At 53.6% G+C, this 23,599-nt stretch overlaps 1 protein-coding gene across 1 annotated transcript in view; it reads left to right on the top strand.

Moving 5' to 3' along the window:
* The first annotated feature begins 4,853 nt into the window (after positions 1-4,853).
* Pepd (peptidase D) overlaps positions 4,854-23,599 on the top strand; it is a 141,875-nt gene continuing 123,129 nt past the window's right edge. The window contains exons 1-3 of the mRNA XM_027430274.2: positions 4,854-4,975; positions 13,531-13,714; positions 15,291-15,418. Coding sequence (XP_027286075.1) covers positions 4,947-4,975; positions 13,531-13,714; positions 15,291-15,418 — 341 coding nt within the window. The 5' untranslated portion in view covers positions 4,854-4,946. The remainder of the gene's footprint in view (positions 4,976-13,530; positions 13,715-15,290; positions 15,419-23,599) is intronic.

The following is a 23,599-nucleotide window of genomic DNA, read 5'->3' as shown; positions in this document are numbered from 1 at the left end:
AGAGTCACTGGAGGGAGGTCACTGAAGAGAGAGTCACTGAAGAGAGAGTCACTGAAGAGAGAGGTCACTGAAGAGAAGGGTCACTGAAGAGAGTGGTCATTGAAGAGAGGGGTCACTGAAGAGAGAGGTCACTGAAGAGAGGGATCACTGAAGAGAGGGGTCACTGAAGAGAAGGGTCACTGGAGAGAGAGTCACTGAAGAGAGAGTCACTGGAGAGAGGGGTCACTGAAGAGAGGGATCACTGAAGAGAGGGGTCACTGAAGAGAGGGGTCACTGGAGAGAGGGGTCACTGAAGAGAAGGGTCACTGAAGAGAAGGGTCACTGGAGAGAGAGTCACTGGAGAGAGAGTCACTGAAGAGAGGGTCACTGGAGAGAGAGTCACTGAAGAGAGATGCCCTGGAAGGAAGATGTCATGGAAGAGAGCAGTTATGAATAGAATAGGTCCCTAAAGGCAGAGGCTACAGGGAGGAGAGACAATCCCTGAGGAGGAAAAGTGGATGGTGCTAGGTCAGCGGCAATTCTAGCAGGAGAGGGAGAAGACAGGGGTCGCCTCTATCATCATCCCCACTTTTTTAACATAGAGTCTTGCTTTGTAGCTGTGGTGGTTTGAATAAAGACAACCCAGCAGTTGAGAGCACTGAGTGCTCCTGCAGAGGACCCGGGGTTCAATTTTCAACACCCACATGGCAGCTCACAACTGTCTGTAACTCCAAGATCTGATGCTCACACAGACAGACATGCAGGCAGAACACCAATGCACATAAAATAAAAATAAAATTGTGATAAAGAATGGCCCCCGCCAGGGAGTGGAACTGTCTGGGAGATTTGCAGGATTAGGAGGCGTGGCCTTGTTGGGGGAAGAATGTCACTGGGGGCAGGCTTTGGGGTTTCAAAAGCCCAAGCCAGGCCCAGGCTTCTTCTGTCTTCCTGCAACCTACAGGTAGGATGTAGATCTCTCAGCTACTTCTGCAGCACCATGTCTACCTGCCTCCATGCTGCCTGCCGTGATGATAATGGCTAACCCTCTGAAACTGTAAGCAGGCCCTGATGAAATGCTTTCTTTTTATAAGAGTTGCCTTGGTCCCAGGGTCTCTTCACGGCAATAGAACGCTGACTAAGACAGTAGGCCAGGTTGGTCTTGAATCTGTAATCCTCCTGAGGGTTGGCTAACCCTACCTGTCTCATAGATGAGCCAGTCATGGATAAAAGGATAGATGACTGCTGGGGACACAGTATACAGGGGCTTTTCCACAGGGCTACCCTAACGACAGTCCCCAAATAGGACACCTTCTGAATACCATCAGAGACCCACTTAAGTCCAACAAATACATCCAGTGACTTGGATCAGAGAGACAGCACACCTCCTCCTTTCAGAAGTTTCTCTCCAGGAGCCCCAAACAGAACAGGGTCCACCCCAGACTAGAACTTCGCACTCCCACTTTTGAAATTAGAAATCTCATTCATTTTTATCAGGACCCTGAAGTAAGGTAATGGAGTTACACCCGTGAATAGCCTAGCGCGACATGGTCAATGCAATAAAGGGGGGAAGCGACGGAAGGGGGACCGCCAGTCCCTTCACACTGCTTTGGCTCATTTTAAGAAATAAAAGTAATTATCACCTGTGCAACCCACCCGGCCTTCTCTGTACGTGGGGGAAGAAAACAATTTCGGAACTTTATTTCCTATATTGAATGTCGATAATTGGATGTATTTATAAGTCTCGCTGGAAGAAAGCAGCTTGTGATTTCAAGATGAGAAAACAGTCTTCCAAAGACTGAAAAACAATATATTCCCCATTTTCACACACACAAAAAGAGCTTGTTTCTTCGAGGTGTTGAAGGGGCGGCTGGAATGATTTGCTTTTCTGAAGCCACCGTTCCATTTCTCATCTTGAATTGCCTCGTAGACCCCGGCAAAGCACCCAGCAGGGACCACTTCATCTGACGCACTGACGGAGGCTTCACGGGGAAGGCCCCTTGGCTGCTGCCTGCCTTTTTCTGCGGGAAGACGGATGCCCAGATGAACTGGGGCAGTGAAAGAGGGCAAAAGGAACAGGGCGTGATGTAGGGCCTTCCTGGGGCTGACGGCGTAGTCCTGGGGAACACTGGAAGCCACACTGGCCTTACAAGTAGGAAGCAAGGTTGGCCCAGCCATTCTCTCAATGGGCAGGGACTAGTGCCTACCACTAACACGACAGAAGATCAGCCACCTAGGTGACCTAGGTGTGCGCTGTGATTTGAAGGAGAACTGTCCCCCACAAGCCGGTGTCTGAACAGTTAATGGGTGCTGTTTTGGGAGAGTGCCAAACCTGTGGACTGTGGCCGTGTTCACAGAAGCAGGTCTCTGGGAGGAAAACTTGGAAGGTGATATCTGCTTCTAGTTCTGGCCTGAGTTTTCTGCTTCCTGAGGCATTAAGATGTGAAGAGCTGCCATCCCATGCCCCTGCCTCGAGCTGCCCTGGAGCTACGCACCCGCTGCCATGATGGACTGTGGCTCCTTGTTCTAGTTTTGTTTCTGGTGCTGTGACAGAAAGCAGCTTAGGGGAGAAGGGGGCCTTATTCCCGATAGCGATTCCGGGTTGCAATCTGTTGTTCTGGGGGAACTCAAGGCAGGAATGTCCCACAGCCGGCCATCACATCCACAGTCAAGAGCAGAGAGACATGAACGCACGCATACTCCCTTGTTTACTTGTGCTCAGGTCTCTACTCATACAGTTCAGGGCCACCTGGCTAGGGAATGGAGCTGCCTACGGTGGGCAGGGCTTCCCACATCAATAGACTTAATTCAGACAATCCTTTCCCCCCAGACAAAATTTAGTTTAAACAGTCCCTCCCCGAGACTCTCCAAGTGATTCTGGGTTGTGTCAAGCTGACAACCCAAGCTAACCATCACAGCCTCTGAAGACACAGACCCGGATTAACTGTCCCCCCCCCCCAGCCCTTTAAGTGCTCCTATCAGGTTTGGGGGCACAACAAGGAGTAAGGTAACTAATATTTCATGTCCTGTCTGTCACATGCCTTCCTTCCCCACCTGGGAGAGGTGAGATTGAATATAGCCTCCTGTCCCCTATCTGTCACACATATCCCACGCTGACTGAGTCAGCATGAGTCAGGCACCCAGGGGGTCAGCAGTGTCTGGGGAGCTGTGGGGGAGTGATGGCTTAGGTGGAGAGCGGGGGTGGGGGTGGGATGGAGAGGCCGGGCAAGCTGGTCCAACACAGTGCCCCCCGGGAGAGAGGAGGACCTTACCCGGGATAGAGCTCCTGCAGGGGTGCACTGGCAACTGGACTAATGAAGCATCCATCTCTCAGCCACCTGTAGGCCATTACAAGGCCAGACCTTGTCTCTGAGGACCCCATGACCTCAGTGTGAGGCGTGACAGGACTGCCTGGCTCACTTCCTCGGCTGATTTACACACTCCCACGCTGACTCTCTAAAATCAATCTTTCCCCAATTGCCTCCTGGCTCCCAGCAGTGTCCGGGTCTGTCCTGCATGAGTAACTCCAAAATGTTCTCCCGCACCCTGAGCGGCTTCTCCTAGAGTCCCTGCCAGCTGGGCAGGAACAGGGGAGGGAAGGCTCTGCCCCAGCCTTTGACGGGGAGTCGCCATAGGTGGCGGGGGACATGCTGGAATCTCATGGCGAGCAGTGAGGGATTCCATCCCTCAGTGAGGGATCTGGTAAGGCTTGCGGAAGGGTTCTCGAGCAAGAGTGGGCAAGGGACAGTCCTGCTGGAGCCTCTGATGGGGAAGGCTGGGGAGAGGCAGGGAGTGTCTGACACACAAAACTACTGTCAGAGCAGACCCTGCCTGGAGGCCCACTGTCCAGATGGGCCTGGGTGGGCAGGAGCCGTGGGCAGTACTTCCCTGTTACAACCATAGAGAGAGCGCTCTGTTGAGCGGCTGGGTGTTCTCTGCCTCTCTTTTGTAAATATTTAGGATAATTACTTCTTTTACACATTAATAAGCATTAAGCTGGCAGTTGGCTTAATTTCGACATATTTTATGTCAAAAGAAGTGGGGTTGTGATTAGCTGGGGGCAGGTTTTCCTACTACGAACTGACACGAATAGCTCTCTGCTCATCCTTTGCTATTTTTAAAGTGTCCCTTATTAGGGAGCTGAAGACGGAGCTAATACGTGTGTGCGCGCGCGCGTGTGCACACTGGGTTTCCAAGTTCTCAGCAACATGCCACCCTGTGTGAGCTCGGGCATGTTACCTACCCTTCTGGGCCTCAGTCTCCTGGCCTGTAAAAGGGCTCTAAGACAGTACCTACCCCAAGGGGCTTTTGTGAGACCTCGGTGAGCAGTAACATCTGCAAGGATTTGAACCAGTGCCTGTAAGTGCTTGGGACCTGCTGAGAGCACGGAGGGCAACACGTGCCTTCTGAGGTAGGATTCCACATCCGATGCAGTCTGTTCTCTTTAGGACTCGGCCCTGACATGGGGGCGGCTTCTCTTCCTTCAGCTCCTCCACTCTGCAGCTGAGGAGGCTTGGACACGATTTAATTCCCCTGCGTGTCTTGCTTATGTCCCCAAACTCCCTTTCTTGGACGCCGAGGGCTGCCCCAGCTCTCTGCCATCCTTGGCCCTGCTCCCCACGGTTCCTTAATTCCTGGGCGTTCTCCCCGCGGGTGGGCTGTCACAACACAGCGTCAGGGCCTGGCCCGTCCCGGGACACTTCCTCCAGCGAGGGAGAGCCTGGCAGGATGCTCTTTCGGTCCTTCCCGGCTGCTGGGGCGAGCCTGAGTCGTGCTGCGCACACCCTTAACCCCTCCGGGGCTCCGCCTCTTCTGGGCGGGGAGTCCGGAGCCGGAGTGGGCGGCGCCGGGCCACCAGCCCCGCCCATGCCCCGCCCCGGCCCCGCCCCCGGCCCGCCCCATCCTCCTGGTCAGGACCCCGGCGGGCTCAGCTGACGCCGCGCTCCACGTGACGCTGGCACCGGGTGAACATGGCGTCCTCCGCCGTCTCCGCCGCACGGTGAGAGCCGAGTCCACCCCGGGCTCCTGGGGGTGGAGGGGTGGCCTGTGTCGGTGTCCCGGGATGGGCAGCGGAAGCCGGGCGCCGGGCGAGTGCGACCCGCGGAGCCCCTCCCTGCACGCTTGCGGCTGCTCGCACGCCGGGGCCGCTGCCCCGGAGCCCACCGAGCATCGCAGAGATGAGAGCCACACCGACCTGCTCACCGCCACGCCCCTCCGATGGGGTGGGCTCCTTCCAGGCGCTTCCCCTAGAGTGAGGGTGGTGTTTGGAGTGGGCGTGGGAGCCTGGTTTCTCAGGCCATCGCTTGTAAGCCCCCGATTCTTCCCTGGTCCAGATGTGAGCCCCTCCAAGACACCTTCCCCCAGCAATCTGATCGACTCCGGTGCCCGGTTCTCCACGTGGCTGCTGTCTCCTCTCTGCCTCCAGTGCAGGCTTCGTGCTGGGCCTCACTAGCCCAGTGCCTTGCTCGGTTTAGGCCTGCCATAATTCTGTAGATTTAAAAAAAAAAAAGAAAAAGAGTCGGAGGTCCTCTTGGTAGGGAGTGTGGGCAGATGGGCTCACTCACTGTTGGGGGGGGAAGCCGTTTTGGGGAAAGTAGAGTTGCATCCCTGAGCTAGTAGGTGTGGTGACCAGTGACCTCTCCAGACTTTGTCCTGGGGGAGCAGGAAGGATTGTCATCTGGGATCTGCTTTTTAATTTTTTTTTTTTTTTAAAAAGCAGGGTCTGTCTCGCTATGCAGCACAGGCTGGACTCTAACTTTTGCGTTGCCCTTCAGAGTGCTGGTATTACAAACATGTAGGACTACTTGGGAATCTGCTTTTTGTTTGTTTGGTTGGTTTGCTTTTTGTTTGCTGACACAGGGTTTCTCTGTGTAGCCCTGGCTGACCTGGAACTCATTCTGTAGACCAGGCTGGCCTCGAACACACGGAGATCTGTCTGCCTCTGCCTCCAGAGTGCTGGGGTACAGTCATGCACTACCACTGCCTGTCAGGATCTGCTTCTCAAAGAGCCTGATAGCTTGAGCAGTGATTTCAGTGGGAGAGGATGTGGACCTAGCGGTACAGGGTGTTAGGGAGGGTAGGGGTAGAAGAGGGCACCTCTCCACATAGAGGGTTTGGAACTGAGATAAGTGTGGGAAAACTAGGGGACCAAATGCATCTCTCTCTATAAGATGAGGGAAATAGAAATACAGTGGCGTCTTAGAAGGCTTCCAAAGTTGGGAGGGCTTTGATTATAGCAGTCATTTAGTGGGTGCCTGCTGTTTTCTAGGAACAACACCAGGCAATTAAAACGGATGGACATGTGGGATTCTGTCATCTGACTCTCTGCCTCTGATCTTGGTCTGTGCCAAGGAGAGGCACGGGCTCTAGGGTCATGGATGATCTTTGTGCTAGGTGTTCTTTGGGGGTGAACTTTAAACAGTGAGATGCACTTAGGGTGGAAAACTGTCCAGACAAAGTCCTGGTAGGTGTCCAGGAAGCCAGGACCAGAACTTTGAGCCCGACCTTTGACCCTCTGTTAAGAAGCACAGTGAGCAATAAGTGTGGGCAGGTATCTGTCTGTGGGTTCTCCTCTGTCTATCTGGGCTGGCCAGGTGACCACAGGCAGTTCCAGCAGCTGCATTTGGGTTTGGGGTTCCAGGCTGGCCCAAGGATTGTTTCTGTCTGGAAGATTCCCGGGCTGGGATAGGAACTGGCCAGATATTCAGAGGACGCCTCTTATAGCTGAGTTGATTCTCTGGGGTCATCATGCAAGACGGTTGAAATGGACGGTGACCCAGATCTTGGGAAGGCATAGGTTATTGGGAAGGTTATTGGGAAATGTAACAGATGTGGGGCATTTCCATCCACCGTTGGCCAGGGCTTCCTTAGGAAGAGCCATCTCAGGATGGTTGTAGAACTGTCCTCAGAAATGCTGAGCCTGCGGTGATGACCCTTAGAAAGCTTGGCTCTCCGCTGTTGCATTCACATGGTAGGTCAGCGTGTCAGTTTCTCCCCTCTTTTGGAAGTGCCAAGGCTGTAACCCAGGACTTGCTTGTGCCAGGTGTCCTACCACTAAACTATAGTCCCAGCATTTTTTTAATTGTAATTTTTTGAGATAGGGACTTGCTCTATGTAGGCCTTGAACTCATGATCCTCCTGTATCTTCCTCCAGAATACTGGGATTACAGGTAAATGCCACTGTGCCCAGCTAAGAGTGTCAGATTTAATGTACCTCAACTCATAGCCACGGGCTTCCAATGAGTCAGAGTTGGTTTCCTACAGAGTCCTAGTAAAGCCCAGGCACAGGAGGCTCATGAGAACCTCAGGTGTACCCCATATGAGTTGGGGAGCAGTGGAAGCCCTAAGTAGCATCCCAGGCTTGGTGAGAAACGGCTCTAATTCTGTGCACTGGTAGGAGCTAGGCCGCTTTCTCCTTGAGCCGTGCTTTGAGTTTTCAATGTACCTGTCTATATTTGTTGTCCTGTGTTCTGTGTGTCCTGGGGCCTGCTCACCTAATGGCCCTGGGATACTCTTGTCTTCTACCATGATTGTTCACAGACTTGCAGGTCCAGCCCAGATGGCTCCTCTTCCCACAAACGGGCTTCCCATTGAAAGGTTCCTGCTCAAAACTCCAGAGAATCTCAGTTTGTGTTAGCAGCACACATCTTAACCTCTGCCCATCACGAGTAGTCGTCTCAACTTTCTGTCATTGCTTTCCTGGCATCCTTGGGGCCGAGGACAATTTGGTTTGTATCCCTGGGGCCATCCACCCATGATTAGAGCTTGGCGGAATGGTGCCATGTGGATGAAAGGGACATTTACCCTATGCATTATTCCAGAATCCTGTTCTGTTTTCCTGGGAGACAGCAACGGCCAAGGAGAGGACTTGTGGGTAGGAAGGGGGCCAGAATTCCAAAGGGTAGGATGAACAGTGGTCTCTCATTCTTCTTCCAAGCAGCACTCCAGGAGCCAAAGCACAGCCAGCAAGGGGCATCACACCAGCTGCCCTGGGTGTGTATGATGAGCTCCTGGCCGTGCTGGAGTAAGCATTCTAGACAGAAAATGCTGGGAGGAGTCAGGGTCTTTATCAAATGCTGTCACACCCTTGTGTGAACCTTGTGCAAAGTCCTCATGCTGATGCTGCAAAGCTGGCAAATCTGTGGAAGCCAGGCTGGCCCAGGTGCCCTTTGCCCTCTCTGGTTCTTCTCTAGGCTTGTTCTCCAATCCTTTTCAGGAGGTAGGGAAGTGGCTGTGGGTACCTGCCTCCTGCTTAAGCCCTTCCAGTCAAGGATACCTTCCTGGAGTTAGGTATCCAGTGGCTACTGAATGTCTCAATGTCTGGTCATTCTTGTCTGGCATGTCTGTCTCTGGGAGCTTATGCATGCGGCTCTATCCAGAGTGGCTTCTTCACATGGCAGCACAGGGATCTTGTTGTAGGGTGTGCAATGGAGCTTGTGGGTGTCAGTGAAACCTATACGCTTGTCTTTGTCCGTTTTCTGCTGCTATACCTAAATACCTGAGGCTGGTACCTTAGAAAGAAGTAATAATTTTATTTTGCTCACAGTTCTGGCAACTATGTCTGCTGACTACATTCAGTGAAAACCTCACCGGATGTTAGACCTTGGTGACATCCAGTGGAAGGGACAAGTAGCTTGTGTGTAAAAGATCCTTGGCAAGACAGCCAGCCGGCTGACCTCACTTTGTGACAACTCACTGTATAGTAACTCTAACAGTCCCATGAGACCTAACTCCCTAACTAATTAATTAGCATGAATTCCTGGTCATCTCCCAGAAAGCCCCAGACCTTTTAAAGGTCCGTGACTACTGTTACACTGAAGACCAAGCCTCTGCACGAGGACCTTAGGGACAGACCAAAGCAGCATCCTCCTTTAATACTCTTTATTTATTAACCAGATATATGCAAAGGATCTCAGTTGTGTAGCCCAGGCTGGCCTCTGAGTTTCCCTCCTCTTGCCTCAGCCTCCCAAGTGCTAGGATGCCACCATGCCCAGCTTGGTGCAGTGTTTTAAAATGCATCAAATAAGTAAAAGATTACAGGGAAAACCAATTATGCAGAAATGCAGCTATCACAATGTTAAATGAATTCATGATGTGGTCCTACGCGTTTATATTAATGCATGAGATAAGAGAGCCTGGAGCAGGTCTAACAGGCACCTTGATTTTGAAGTCGTGATAAACAAGGGTGGATTTTGAGAAAGTGTTGCCGAGATCCCGTGAAGTGAACAAACCTAGGAGTTCTGGGGGTGGCAGATTCCCAGGCATTGCTGACACTCAGTGGTTAGTTGCTTACACCAATAACTGAATAAAGTGAAAGTTTGAATGCTAAGTTAGAGAAAACAAAAGGGTGGTTTCTCATCAAGAAGATGAGGGGTTAATATTCTATGCATGGCTCTCAGTGGGCCAGAGACAAACAGGTGGCCATTGAGGGCAAAGGACAGGGTGGTGGTGCCGGCTAGTTTTATCTCAGCTTGACACAAGTTAATCTGTGGCCCATTTTCTTGATTGATTGATATAGAAGGGCCCAATCACTGCGGGTGGCTACCCCCACCTGGGCTGTTGGTCCTGGGTTCTATAAGAAAGGCTGAGCAAGCCATGGGGAGCAAGTCAGTCAGCAGCTCCCTCCATGACTTCGCGCCTTCCCTGACTTCTTTGGATGACAGACTGTGACTCGGAAGTAAATAAACCCTCTCCTCCCCAACTTGCTTATGGCCACGGTGTTTATCGCAGCAACAGAAACCTTGAGACAGTGGTGCAGGAAATTTGGGACAAGGATGGGTGGCAGGGGCCTTGGCACTGCAACCTCCTTGGGGGCTGGCTCAGTTATTATTCCATGTTTGTTAATGGTCCTGGGCTGCTTCCTGGGCCTTGGTGGTTGGCCTGGGAGGGTCTGTCCTGTGGATGTCTTTGAGCCCTGAAGCTGGTCCACCAGCCACTTTGGTTCTCTCAAACATACCTGTGCCCTTCGGTAGACTCTGCTTGTGCTTTTTAAATTGACAACCAACCAACCAACCTTCATCAGAAACCAGACAGACAGACAGACAGACAGGCCTAGAGGCACTGGCCTGAAATTACAGCTACTTAGGAGTCTGAGGCAGGAGGATTGCAAGTTCAAGACCTGCTTGGCTGGCAGAGCAAGTTCAAGGCCAGTCTGTCTCAAAGTAAAATGTTACAAAAGGGGCTTGGCTGGGGGTGTAGCTTGGGGAAGGTGCTTGCCCAGGATGTACCAGACCCTGGGTTCAATTCCCAGCACCACAGAAGAAAACAGCCGGGGTCATTTTCTTGGTGCTACATTAGATGAATTCACAGGGAGAAGTCACTCTTGGCTCTGTGCCTGGCTGTCCCTCCAAGGGTTTGGTATCACCATAATCTTTGATCCTGAGGGTGTCCTAGAGACTGCAGCACACGGCCTTGCCTGGAGGCTTAGGCTGAGCTGCCTTCCTTAAACCCAGAGCCCAGGACGAAGTGGTGGTATTGTGGAGGGGTAAGTTCTGACATCCCTCAGTATCCCAGGGACTTGCCCCAGGAGTCCCCTCAGATACCAAAGCATTCAGATGCTCAAGTCCCTTATATGAAACAGGCAGTAGGCCCCAAGTCTGGGTGGCTGAAGGGATCTTAGGCCTTTGAGATCGTTCTGGACAAGAGGCAAGAGCCTTCCAAATGGGATGATCCCATGCCAGGAGCAGATGGCACTTGGTGGACTTCAGGAGCTGGGTCACAAGGAGGAGAGCAGGGGAGGTGAGGAAGCCAGGTGCTGTGGGAGGGTGACTTGGTGGGAGCCCATCCGTAGCAGGGGTCCCTATGCATTTGTTCATGAGGACCCTGTAAAGATGAGTTCTCCCCTCTGCTTGTGATGGCCCCTTCCATGGGGGTTACTGAGTGAGTGGGAAGGGTGTGGCAGTCCCAAGAGTGGGTGCTGGAGGGTTTACTTTCAGTTCCTGTCTGCCAGACCATTGGGAGCCATGTTTACAGCTGTTACCAGGATCCTTCTGCCCTTTCATCCTTGTGACTGAGAGTGGCAGACATTGGCCCTGGTTCTGTGGAAGCCCTGGCTACTCGTGCCCACCCAACCTCCCGCTCACTGTCCCAGAAGGAAGGAAGGAAGGAAGGAAGGAAGGAAGGAAGGAAGGAAGGAAGGAAGGAAGGAAGGAAGGAAGGAAGGGTACCTGGGGTAGGAGTGAGCGTCTAGAGCATGGGTATGTGTGGGTGTCCCCCCCCCTTCACCCTTCCTGCCTCCCAGTTAGAGCTGATTCGGCACCCTCAGTCTGCACAGTTGGGGTGTGGCCCCCACAAATCAATTGTGACGATGGCACACACAGCAGATATTTATCAAGTGCTTGCCTCGTGTCAGGCAGGGTGCTAGGCACAGGACACAGTGACTCAAACAGCTCTAGGTTTGTCTCAGGGAGGACTTGGGATCTGATCTGATGAAGCAGCTCTAGGTCTGTCTCGGGGAGGACCCGTTTCCGATAGGGACATGGTTGATGCCGCATTGGCTACAGGGATGATTTTACAGATCGGCAGGAACGTGAAAAGAACCTGGGAGGGAGAGGGGTGTGACGGCCCTGCTTTGAGAGACTGGCTCAGGCCGTTTAGTTTTATGGCCTGCCAGGAAAGGCGGCCAGCGGGCAGGGTCTCTATACCCCACTGTTTTACCCCTCCCTGTTTCCCGTCTCCCACACCTCCCACAGGCTCAACCCACCAGGAATCCAGAGGCAGGGCCCAGGCCAGTGGATCTGCCAAACTCACAGTCTATAGGTTCAAGACACTGTGGGTGGGGTTGGATCTGGAGAGCAAGTGGGGAGCCTGGCCTAGTGTTACGTGGGACACATGGTAGTGCTTGGACAGGAGAAGCCAGTGTAAGAAGGAATGCTCACAAGGCGGCATCAGGGCCAGGAGGCATAGGAGGCGTGGGTAAGGCTTGAGGGTCCCTGGGGCCTCTTCATGGCTCCACCGCAGGGAAGTTTTCCAGGTGCACCAGGTGCTGGTGGTGCACACCTTTAATCCCAGCACTCCGGAGGCAGAGGCAGGCGGATCTCTGTGAGTTCGAGGCCAGCCTGGCCTCCAGAGTGAGTGCCAGGACAGGCTCCAAAGCTACACAGAGAAACCCTGTCTCAAAAACCAAAAAAAAAAAAAAAAAAAAAAAAAGTTGTCCAGGTGCCAGGTGGGTCCAGCCACCTGGGGGAAGTCCCCTCATAGGGAGAAGGAGGTAATAGGTGTGTGTCAGTGAGGGGGATGAGAAGGCAAGGATGGCTTGAGCCATCAGAGTGCAGCTGCCCACAGTGGCGGGAGGGGGAAGGTTTGGGTCTTTGTCGCGCTTACTGAGTTGAGGAGAGAGACGCTTCAGAGGGCCACCTCTGCATCTGGAGGGACATCACTGGCCTGTGGCCACAGACGGGACTTAAAGCGGAACACGCTAGGCTGTGCCGAGTGGAGGGTCGAGTACGGCCCTAGCTCTGGAGTTCAGTAGGAAACGGTGGCGGAACTGCGTGAGGATGGCGGCGCTCGCTCTATTAGGTGGAGTTCAGTGGCACTGTCTGCCAGTGTCGTGGCTGCCGAAAGGCCCAGTGAAGACTAGGTCAGGACCCGCTGCAGATTCAGGAATGTGGGGTCCTTGTGGCCAGGTGGATTGTGTTTGTTTAGGGGAGCGATGTGTACGCCTCATGGGGTGAACTAGGGAGTGTGTCAGAGGCTGGGTTCCCCTAGAGTATCCACTGCAAAGTGGAGGAAGAGACGGATTGCCGAGAGCAATGAGGAAGTAGTTTTTATTTTATTTTTTTTCTAGACGTTGAAGGTGCCCCAGTCGGGGAGAAACGTGTAACAGGAGCAACCTGGGAATAGATAAGGGGATGGAGCAGGCTGTGTACCAACCACAGGGGCCTGAGCTATCCTAGAAACCTAGGGAGGCACCTCTCCTAGTGATGCCAGGCCTGGCCCTTCCCAGCCCCTGCAGACTTTTCCAGAACACCAGCCTTGCTATCCTCAAGGCCTGTACTCTATAGCTGCCGGTCACAGGAGCACAGTGCTGTGGGCGTGTGCTGTATGCGTGTACTGAGAGGGTGGGCATTGTTGGGTATGGGAACTACCAATGTAAGCTTACGGCTGGCAACGTATGTGAGAGGCGGGGGGCAGAATGGCGAGTGGATCATGGTGACAGTGTTGTCTGAGTCAGAGCTCAGCTTTCCCACCTGTTCTAGAAATTCCAAAGCAGGTGGCAAGCCCTGAAGGGCGCACATGAGTGACGTCTCTAGCCCCTGTAGAGGCTCTCTCTCTCACAAGCCTCGCCTGCCCACCAGCTGAGAAGGTACAGTCACCCCTCATCCCCCGGGTGAGCCAAGAGCTTCGGAGCAGAAAGTTAGAGCATTATGGACAAGCCTCCTTAGCCTTGATTGACTTAGTGAAGGACTGTCTTTGGGCCCCAATAGGTTAAGTTCAGGCTGGCTTACCCCAAGTTGATGAGAGTCCCCCCACCCCCACCGCGCAGGCCCAGACCATAGGTGATGGACACGAGGGAGGTGCTAACCGGCTGTGCTTTATGTGTCCGTGTCTCTGCAGCCCTTCCTTTTCCCTGGGGAATGAGACCCTGAGGGTGCCACTGGCACTGTTCGCCCTGAACAGGCAGCGCCTGTGTGAGCGGCTGAGGAAGAATGCAGCGGTACAGGCCGGCTCCCTTGTCGTGTTGCAAGGCGGGGAAGAGACGCAGCGTTACTGCACCGATACCTCCATCATCTTCCGCCAGGTGAGCCTTCTCCCGCTCGTCCATGCCTGTCTGCCTCCAACACCAGGCACGGGGCCTGGCGGGGAGCAGGGCTCCCACATCTGGGGCCAGCACCTCCAGCCCCAGCTGTTGGGCAGAGCTCTCAAGGCATAGAAAGGTATCCTTGCGGGGAGCAAGCAGACCAGACTTCTTCATGAGGAGCTGGTGTTTGCAGTGAGCCCTGAGGAGCCAAGGTGAATTTGGACGCGCAAGAGGACAGTATGCACAGCAGCGGGTAAAACAGAGCATGTTCGGGGCCCCTGGCTGCAGAACGTCAACGTGCAGACCAGGGGTTGAGTTCCCGGGACTGGAGACTGTTAGGGAGGATTGTGTGACCTGCCTGTTTAGAGGCCCCAGCCTTCATCTGAGTTGGTCAGTGCTCACTCTTGGCACCCTAACTGGGCTGTGCACGCCCCCATATGTGTGTCAGGGGATCTATGACGTTCTGGTGTACGGCCTAGACATCCTGGAAACCGCTGAGAATTACTGCAGCACACACAGTCTCCAGTAGTAACAACACTTTCCCAGGAAGCTAGGCTGACCCAGAGTTGGGTCTACTCTCATTGATTATAGCATTATGTCCTCTTCACAGAGGAGGAGACTGAGGCCTGGGGAAAACAACCTGCCAACAGGTAGACCTGGAATTAGAACCCTATCTTCTAGTTGGGCCTGATGATTTAGGCTTGTAATCCCAGCACTCAAAGAGGCTTAATTAGTTGGATCATTAGTTTAAAGCCAGCCTGGAAAACTTAAGACCCTACCTGAAAATAGAAAAGAGAACTGATGATGCTGTCCAGTGGTAGAGCCCCTGCCTAGAATCCCCCAGTGAGGGGCTGGGGGCGTGGCTCAGTGGTAGAGCCCCTGTCTAGAATCCCCCAGTGAGGGGCTGGGGGCGTGGCTCAGTGGTAGAGCCCCTGCCTAGAATCCCCCAGTGAGGGGCTGGGGGCGTGGCTCAGTGGTAGAGCCCCTGCCTAGCATAAAGTAGGCTCTAGCTTCAATCTCTAATACCACCATCGTGTGTGTGTGTATGTCTGTGTGTCCGTCCGTCCGTTTGGGTGCAGATATTTTGTGTGAATTTCTGAATTGAGCTTGTGCTTGGTGCTGTTGGCTTCTGGCTCTCATGGGCCTAGAATTTGACCTGCAGGTGGATGGGCTGGGGACAGGGCGCAGTGGATAAAAGTGCTTGCTGCCAAGCCCCGCACCCTGAGTTCAATCCCCAGGGCACACAAGGTAGAAAGGAAGAACCAATTCCTGCAGGTTGTCCTCTTGCTGTGGCACACACAGATACACGTAATAAGTAGATAAATGTAACTTTTAAGAAAGAGGGTCGAAGGCAGGGTCAGAGGGGCCTATCTGCTCCTGACTAACCACAGCATGGCAGGATGGACAGCTGGCAGCCGCACCGGGAACCAGGCAGCCGGGCTGCAGCCATTTCCTAAGAGGAGGCCTGAGGTGCTCTCCAGAAGGGAGGCCTCAGCCTCCGCCCACCTTCCTCTCTCTTGCGTCTCATGCTTGTGCTCTGGCCACTGGGTAACGGGGCCCCTTGTTCCCTCCACAGGAGTCTTTCTTTCACTGGGCCTTCGGTGTCGTCGAGTCAGGCTGCTATGGTGTCATCAGCGTGGACACTGGAAAGTCAACCCTGTTTGTGCCCAGGCTTCCTTCCAGCTACGCCACCTGGATGGGAAAGTAAGGAGTGGTCCCTGCCTTGGTACCCAGCCTGCTGCAGATGGCATCAGGGTGGGGACAGGAGGGAGGGCTAGTCGTGCGGCCCCTTGCTGACAAGCTCTGGATCCCAGCCCTGAAACTCAGTTGGGAGGAGGGGTCCGAGCAAAGCTATGGGGTGGAGGCAGGGTTTATTGACAGCCCCGGTCCCTGCATACTGACAGTGCTGGCGGCTTCTGCATGGGTGTGATGGGGGAGTGTGTGCTGCCCAGGCCCCCTTTCCGAGGCTCGTTACCCGTGTCCAGGGCTGTTATTAATGTCTACCTCTGGCCACAGACGGCCTGCCCTCCATTGGCCTCTCTGGGAGAGATGGTGGGGGATTAGGGCTGTACCACAAGAGGAGTTTGGTACCTGAGGCCAGGCTAATCTCCCTGGGAGAGACTGTGCCACTTCTCCCTTCCAAGACACCTGGCAGCTCCTCCCTCTGCTCACAGCTCTGAGGCAGATGCTGTGCCACCAGGGAAGTTTGAAGTGATCAGAGAACCTTGTCTCCCGGTCTGTCATTTCTGCCTGGAGAGTGATTATTCCAGGCTAATGTGTAAATTGCAGCCTTTGCTACCTGCTGCCCCATCGCGCTCATTACCAGGTGGGCTGGTGAGTCTGTGGCTGGTTTGAGTGACATGGCACCTGGCTGCCGCAGGGACTCTGAGCTCTTTGTAGAGGGCCAGGGCCTCCTAAAGGGCCGTCCCCCAAACTCCCCTCTGATTCGTGTGCTGTCTCTCCTGCTCCCAGCAGACTCCACGGCGTCCATTGCCGGTCCTGGCATGCTGCTCTTCTGTTGTCTTAAGGGAGGGCATCTAGCTCCACAAATTGGCATCAGTTCTGCTTTTAGGCCACTTGGCAGCTTGCCAGGATGGCCCTGGGCCATCAGCTCTGCTGTGAAGATGCAGCAGAGGCAGAGTTGGCAGCAGGAGAGAAACAGGCCCTGGTTCTCTTGTGAGGTTTTCTTGACTTGACCCTTGGGAGGGACTAAGAGGGGGTGGGGAGTGGACATGTCTTGTCTAGCTTCTTTTGGGATAGACAACAAAGCTGCCAGGGAGAAGCCATGCCTGATGCCTCCCTAGCTTATATTCCATCCGCAGCCAAATGCTTACTATAAAGAGGAGACAGGTTCAGCGTGCTGGGAAGACCCGTCTCAGCAGCGTAGTGATTGGATCTGTGATTGGAAGTAAGACTGACCCGAGGTCCGTCATGGCCTCCAGATGAGGCTGCCCACTGCTCTAAGTCCTTCCTAGGAAACAATACCCTTACAATACAATGGTGTGTTGTTGGGTTGGTTTCATCTGAGGCGACAGAATCTGTTTCTCCTGCTTGACCCTGGTCAGGCCGTGATGCAGGATGCTGCTAGCCGTGTGACTTCTGAGGCTAGACCATGAAGTGCACTAGGGCTTCCCCCTGATTCTCTCCATGGGGGCAGTTTCCTCCAGAACACAGCTGCCCTACCGTGAGGAAGCCCAGACTCACCCGTGTGGCGAGCCTCCAGCTGGTGCAGCACCAGCCATAAGCATGATGAGCCTTTGGATGAATCAAGCTCCTGCCAAGGTCACGGGGGTCACGGAGCAGAGGTTAGCCGTGCTGCCCAAGCTGTCTTGCTTCCTGACCCTGAGAACCCATACACTAGAGACCTTTCTCGTTCCAACAAATTACCTGACAGTGCAACTTAAGGGGGGAAGGATGTATCCTGGTTTAGTGTTTCTGAAGGCACAGCTCATCACGGTGGGGGTGGGGGTGGGGGTGACGCCAGGCTTGTTAGCAGGAGTGTGAGATCACACCATAGCAGCCATGGAAGCAGAGAACAGGACGGACCACACGTGTGGCCAGGCTGCAGCTCTCAAAGCCTGCCCCCAGTGGCCCAGCTAATAAAAGCTCTGCAGTCTTCCAGAACAGCACCCAGCTGGGGACCAGATGTTCAGACTTATGAACCTACTGGGGACGGTTCAGATTCAAACCCTAGCAAGGACAAATGACTTTTTGGGTTTCGTTCCACTCAGTTTTAGGGTTGGCCATTACTCAACGGTAGTGTAGAAGTCGGGTTTTCCCTGCTTGGCTCTTGAGAGTAACTGAGAGAAACACATTAAAAAGAGGGAAGGTTAATTTTGGCTCCCGATTACAGAGGTTTGGTTCCATGTGTGGTATGTAGGCTCCATCGCTGTGTGTCTGACGTATTGGAAAATACTATAGTAGTGGGAGTTTGTCACACAGCTACCCTCATGGTAGTTAGAAAGCAAGGGGGAGGGGAAGACAGACAGACAGACTAGGGTTCTAAAATACGGTTTTAAGGCCATGACACTTCCCATCCAAACCGTGACATCTATAACTGAGCAGCCTTGAGAGGATGTCTCATCTTGATAAGATGTTCCCAGAAGCCTTCCTGCGCGCCAAGCAGTCCTTGAGCAGAACCGTGGCTGACCTTTCAACATCCCCTTGGATGTTAAAATACTTCCCGGCTCCAGCGCGCTTGCTGAGATGCCCCGTTGCTTAGAGAGCCAGAGGTTGTGGATACTGTGTTGTCATCTGTGAGCTGGGGAGATGGATGGACTGTGGGGGTCCAGGAGGCTCTGTTGGCCCTCAGTTGGCTCCACCCAGAGTTTCTGTCTGGAGAGGTGGTGGTGGGGGACACTGATTGTGCCTCCTCTGCTGTCTTTCTCCCGCCCTGTTCTTTCTTTAGATAGAATGTCACCATGTAGCCTAGGCTGGCCGCAGACTCGGATCCACCTGCCTCGTCCTGAGTGCTGGGATTGCAGGTGACTGCCAAAAGAATTGTGTGCATGTGTGAGTGTGTGTGTGAGTGTGTGAGAGTATGTGTGTGAGTCTGTGTGTGTGTGTGTGTGTGTGGTGTGTGAGTGTGTGAGTGTGTGTGTGAGTCTGTGTGTGTGTGTGTGTGGTGTGTGAGTCTGTGTGTGTGAGTGTATGTGTATGTGTGTGTGTGTGAGTGTGTTAGTGTGAGTGTATGTGTGAGTGTGTGTGTGAGTGAGTGTGTGAGTGTGTGTGTGAGTGTGTGTGTGAGTGTGTGTGTGTGTGGCTGGGGATTGAATCTGGAGCCTTGCACGTGCTAGGCGAGCACTCTACCCCTGAGCTGTGTACCTAGATAATTTCCCTCTAATGAAGAACTGGCTCTAGCAAGAGATGATGGCTGCTGCCTGCGAATTGAAGGCAGACATCCACAGCTGGTAGAGTGGACTGATGTTGCCTGAGGGACTCTACCCCAGTTGCTGAACCTGTGTGAACTCCCCACGTCTCTTACACTTACACCACGGGAACTAAATAGCTCTTGACTGAAGGGTTTAAAGCCCAGGATCTGATTGGTCCAGTCTCAGCTGTTCGCAGTCTGCTGTCTGGGCATATAGTCTTCAAGAATACAGGAATTATAGTCTGCGCCTTGGCTGCAGCTGAGTCTCAGAGACTGTTCAGAACACTCCTTTAGTCTGTCGTGCTTTGCTGAGGGAACTCATTGTCTAGCGTGAAATAGAGCCTTGAGTAACCTTGAGGTTAAAAAGCACATCTGCAGGCTCGGCTCCCCAGGTGAACGAGGCCTGTGTGCTGTGCCAGCTAGCCCCGGGAGCTGTAGTCCCACGGGGGTGTGACACATTTCTTTTCTCTTACGGCCCTGGCTCCCTCAGCAGCCCTTTCCTTTCTGTGCTCTGGGGTGGCTCTCTGTCTCTCTGTGCTGAGTGTTTGGGAGGGAAGGCCTGCTTGTAATGGGCAGGTGACAGAGGGGTTGGTTGTCTGGGCTTGAGCCGGGAAGCTGCCAGATCTGATGCGCCCGGCTGCTTCCAGACACTCTCGTAATCGATAGGGCACCGGGAACAAGGCTGCCGGGATTACCTGGCCTTTGCAATCAAAACCCACCAGACTGAAGTTTGACCTTAAGCTCCCAGCTTCCTTTGGAGTCTCTATCTGATGGCTTTTGAAAATCCATCCAGCTGATACTGCAGTCCAGAGTCTCTCAGGGAATGAGCCTTCCCCTGTAGCACCCACAGCTTCCGTGGGTGCAGCCTTGCTGTCAGGGTTGCAGATGCTAGGGGAGGGGACCGGAAGCCTAGGGCTGGCCTGTGCCTCACCCCACACCCTCACCAAAGCAGGAGGGTGGGAGCCCTTGATGTGTTTGTGGAGGAGTCTATCCAAAAGGATTAGCTGTCAGTTATGCCTGTCCCTGACCACACTCTAGTGCCTGTCTGGGCCTCAGGCTGCCCAGGAAGAGGCTGCTGTCAGCGCTCTAGGGCTGAGTCCCACGGGCCCTGTGCACAGCTCCTTTTGGTAGTAGAACCTCGTGTGTGTGTGTGTGTGTGTGTGTGTGTGTGTGTGTGTGTGTGTGTGAGAGAGAGAGAGAGAGAGAGTGTGTGAGAGAGTGTGTGTGTGAGAGAGAGAGTGTGAGAGTGTGTGTGTGTGAGAGTGTGTGAGAGAGTGTGTGTGAGAGTGTGTGAGAGAGTGTGTGTGTGAGAGAGTGTGTGAGAGAGAGTGTGTGTGTGTGAGAGAGTGTGTGAGAGAGTGTGTGTGTGTGAGAGAGAGTGTGAGAGTGTGTGTGTGTGAGAGTGTGTGAGAGTGTGTGTGTGTGAGAGAGTGTGTGAGAGAGTGTGTGAGAGAGTGTGTGAGAGAGAGAGTGTGTGTGTGTGAGAGAGTGTGTGCGTGAGAGTGTGTGTGTGTGAGTGTGTGTGAGAGAGTGTGTGTGTGCACACGTGAGAGACAGAGTATGTGTGAGTGTGTGTGTGAGAGAGAGAGAGAGAGAGAGAGAGGAAGTGCATATGAGAGTGTGTGTGTGTGAAAGAGAGTGTGTGTGAGAGAGTGTGTATGAGTGTGTGTGAGCGAGTGTGTGTGTTTGTGTGTGTGAGAGAGAGTATGTGTGAGAGTGTGTGTGTACACACGTGAGAGAGACAGAGTGTGTGTGTGTGTGAGTGTGTGTGTGTGAGTGTGTGTGTGTGTGTGTGAGTGTGTGTGAGTGTGAGTGTGTGAGAGAGAGGGGGGTAGTGGGATGCATATGGGTGACTTTGTTGTTTGAGACAGGGTCATGCTGTTATGTAGCTCAGGCTGACCTTGAACTCAGGATCTCCCTCTCTCGCCCTGAGTCATAGGCATGCGCCATCACCCTGGGCTTGCATGTGGGCTGTGTGTGGCGTGAGATGTGGTGCGAGGAAGGGGGTCTGTTTTTTATGGCACCGGCCCCCACTCACACACTTTGAGTCACAGGGATCACAGCTTCCCGAGCCTCTCTGGGCGGCACTCTGGCTCCTGCTGTTACGAGGAGGCGGGGTGGGCTCCGTGACAGAAGCAGTCCTTGAGAAGGGCAACCATGTTCTTGACTCTTCCTGTGTGCCCGCCCCTGACCCCAGCACCTAGGGGTTGGTTAGCCAGAGTCCCTCGCTTCGTGGCTACCCTCCTCATGGGCGGGTCTGTCTCCAGCGTGTCTCCTTATCGTGTGGCCGCCCTCTGCCTGGCTTCTCTGTGTGGCTGCACTGTGGCCTCTCCAGCTCACACACAGGAGCCGTCTCAGGCTCAGACACCTGCTCTGATTTGCAGAGGGCTACTTTCCTCTTTGACAACTTAATGACATCTTGACATGGTTGCTGACTTCTGCTCCGCACGCACCGTGTTGTGCGGATTGAGAGGCAGCAACACTGTTGGGAGCTGAAGGCAGGCGGCAGGCGGCAGGCTCTGGAAACTGACAGGGACCGCTGTCATTTGGCCTTATTACTTATTCATTAGCTGCATGCAGGTGGCCAGCTAGCCACTAAGCCCCGCTCTCTAGAATTTCATTTTCTGGAGGGTTCCATCGTGTCTCCATCGTGTGGCATTAATTTAATGGCTCCATCTCACCTGCGGCCTTGCACAGGGCTTCGGGGCTCATGGCACCGCAGCCGAGCGTCACCTGTTCTGACTCTGGGCTTGTGTGGGGGCCCAGCTGCTGGCAGAGCACAGATCCTCTCTATAGGATGGGTCTCCTGTCAAGTGAGAGAACTTCTGTCTTCTGCCAGAGCTGCACTGTGCACTCCAATGAGGGGTGTCTGAGTGAGCTCAGCTCCTCTCCTGACTTGTCCCTTCGGTCCTGGTTCTTCCCATCAGGATCTCCCACGCGACGGGGCCAGGCGTGAGCTATGCTTGCCCCTCCCCATATGCTCACTGCTACTGGGTGTAGACCCTCTAAGGCCTTGTAGCCCCCCGGCCAGCACAACCTTCTGTGTATTCAGAGACTCCCAGCCACCTTCACAGCCAGTGTCACTTCTCATGTCATTCATTTTCCAATCAACCCCACCAAGTCCTGGCTGCCAGGTGCGTTCCGTGGCTGGCTTGATCACACAGCCTGGCACACGTATCCCTTCGGGTAACATTTAAATGATTTTGACTGTAATTAACCCACAAACATGAAAAAGCAAGAACTGTTCAAACTTAATTATCTCTGCCCTTTCTAAGAAGAATGTAATGCTCAGAGTACTAGACAAAAGGCTCGCAGCACTTCATATTTTATGTTGGCGGTTATTCCTGGCAAGCCTTAATGCATGGGAGGTGCTTTTTGGCTCTCAAGACCCAGTTTTCGCTCAGCCTATCTGTCCTCTGTAAGGAGAGCAAGCACTGGGCAGGGGGCACTTGGTGGGGCTGGTACCTGTGCCCACTTCTTCCTGTTGGGGCTCTTCTAGGGGCCAGCCGTCCTCTGCTCCACCTCGCCACCCTCAGACAGCAGAATGGCTTGTGGCCCCTGCTGCAGTTTGAATGTAGATTGTCCCCCAGAAGGTCATGTGTTGGATGCTGGGATCCTACCTGGTGGTGCTGTTTTGAAAAGCTTTAGAAACTTTAGGAAGGTTTTGGAGGAAATCGGTCACTGGGGATGTGTCTTTGGTGGAAGAGGGTCAGCCCTGTCTCTGCTGTCAGCTTCCTGCCGCTGTGAAGGGAACAGCCTTCGTACATACCCTCCGCCATAAAGTTCTGCCTGCCCGCCTGTTAAATCTGAGTCAGTGGAGCCACAGACTGAGTCCTCTGAAACAAAAAGACCTGAGCCCAAATAAATAACTCCCGGCTTAGTTCTGTGAGGCATTTCCTCACAGCCATGTAGAGGGAGCTTGTATAACCACCGTGTGGGGTTCATAGGTGAGCATCCAGCAATGGGGACACCCCCTGACCACAGCCCACTGCGATCACCTCCTCGTGGCCGCCACTTCTTTGGCTTGAGGCTTACCACCTCCAGACCTCCCCAGGCTTCTCTGGTGGGGCACATCTCTGGTGAATCCTAACTTGTAAGACTCCCCAGGAGGGAAGGACAGGGAGATGTCTAAGGGACATTTTTTTGGAGGGAGGCTTCAGGTGCCCTATGGCGGTGAGGTGAAAATGTTAGGCCCCCAATATAGCTGGCCTGACCCTCTGCACAGAGCCCTGGAGGCTGGATCAGATCCTTGTGCTCCTCAGTCTGTAGGGAGTTTGCTTTTTATGCCGGTCACAACTGGCGATGCCAAAGTGACAGGGACTGGCGGTAGGACTGGGCTGAGCTGGCCCAGCTGGGGAGGCATGGAGATACCTAGCAGCTGTTCTGCTGTGGCCCTGCCTCGCGCTTCTCCAGCCTGCAGCTGGGACTCCCAGGATCCAGGTGAAGTGTTGCATCCTGCCGCAGCTCTTGAGGCCCCTTGCTAATGGAGACGGCAGATCTTGCTCAGTTAACTTGTGAGTCCTGCCTCATGGCTGACGCTAATGTGACTACATTGTGCAAATTTAAGTAATGGGAAGAGCTTGATGGCCAGTGAGTTTTTGCACAGGCCAAAGGAGAGGGGGTGGGGAGCATAGGGCTTTCTGTGAGATCCAGTGAGTTCAGAGTTCCTCAGCCTGAGGGGGGTTTTCCACCTGGACTGTGAGCCCCTTGCTGCTGCTTCTACTGCCCTCCTCTGCCCCCTGGTCCTGCATCTGCACCTCTGACAGCCAGTTTTGCTTGTTTGGGTGGAAAGAGATTGCTAGTTGGGCTGGAGAGATGGCTCAATGGTTAAGAGCACTGACTGTTCTTCCAGAGGTCCTGAGTTCAATTCCCACCAACCACATGGTGGCTCACAATCATCTATAACGAGATCTGGCATGTAGGCATGAACAGTGTATATGTAATAAATAAATAAATAAATAAATAAATACATTAAAAGAGAGAGAGAGAGAGAGAGAGAGAGAGATTGCTAGTTG

The sequence above is a fragment of the Cricetulus griseus genome, chromosome 9 (genome assembly GCF_003668045.3).
Source record: "Cricetulus griseus strain 17A/GY chromosome 9, alternate assembly CriGri-PICRH-1.0, whole genome shotgun sequence".
Taxonomy (NCBI): Eukaryota; Metazoa; Chordata; class Mammalia; order Rodentia; family Cricetidae; genus Cricetulus; species Cricetulus griseus.
Note: the sequence above shows the minus strand (reverse complement) of the source record. Positions and strands in the feature narration are given on the sequence as shown.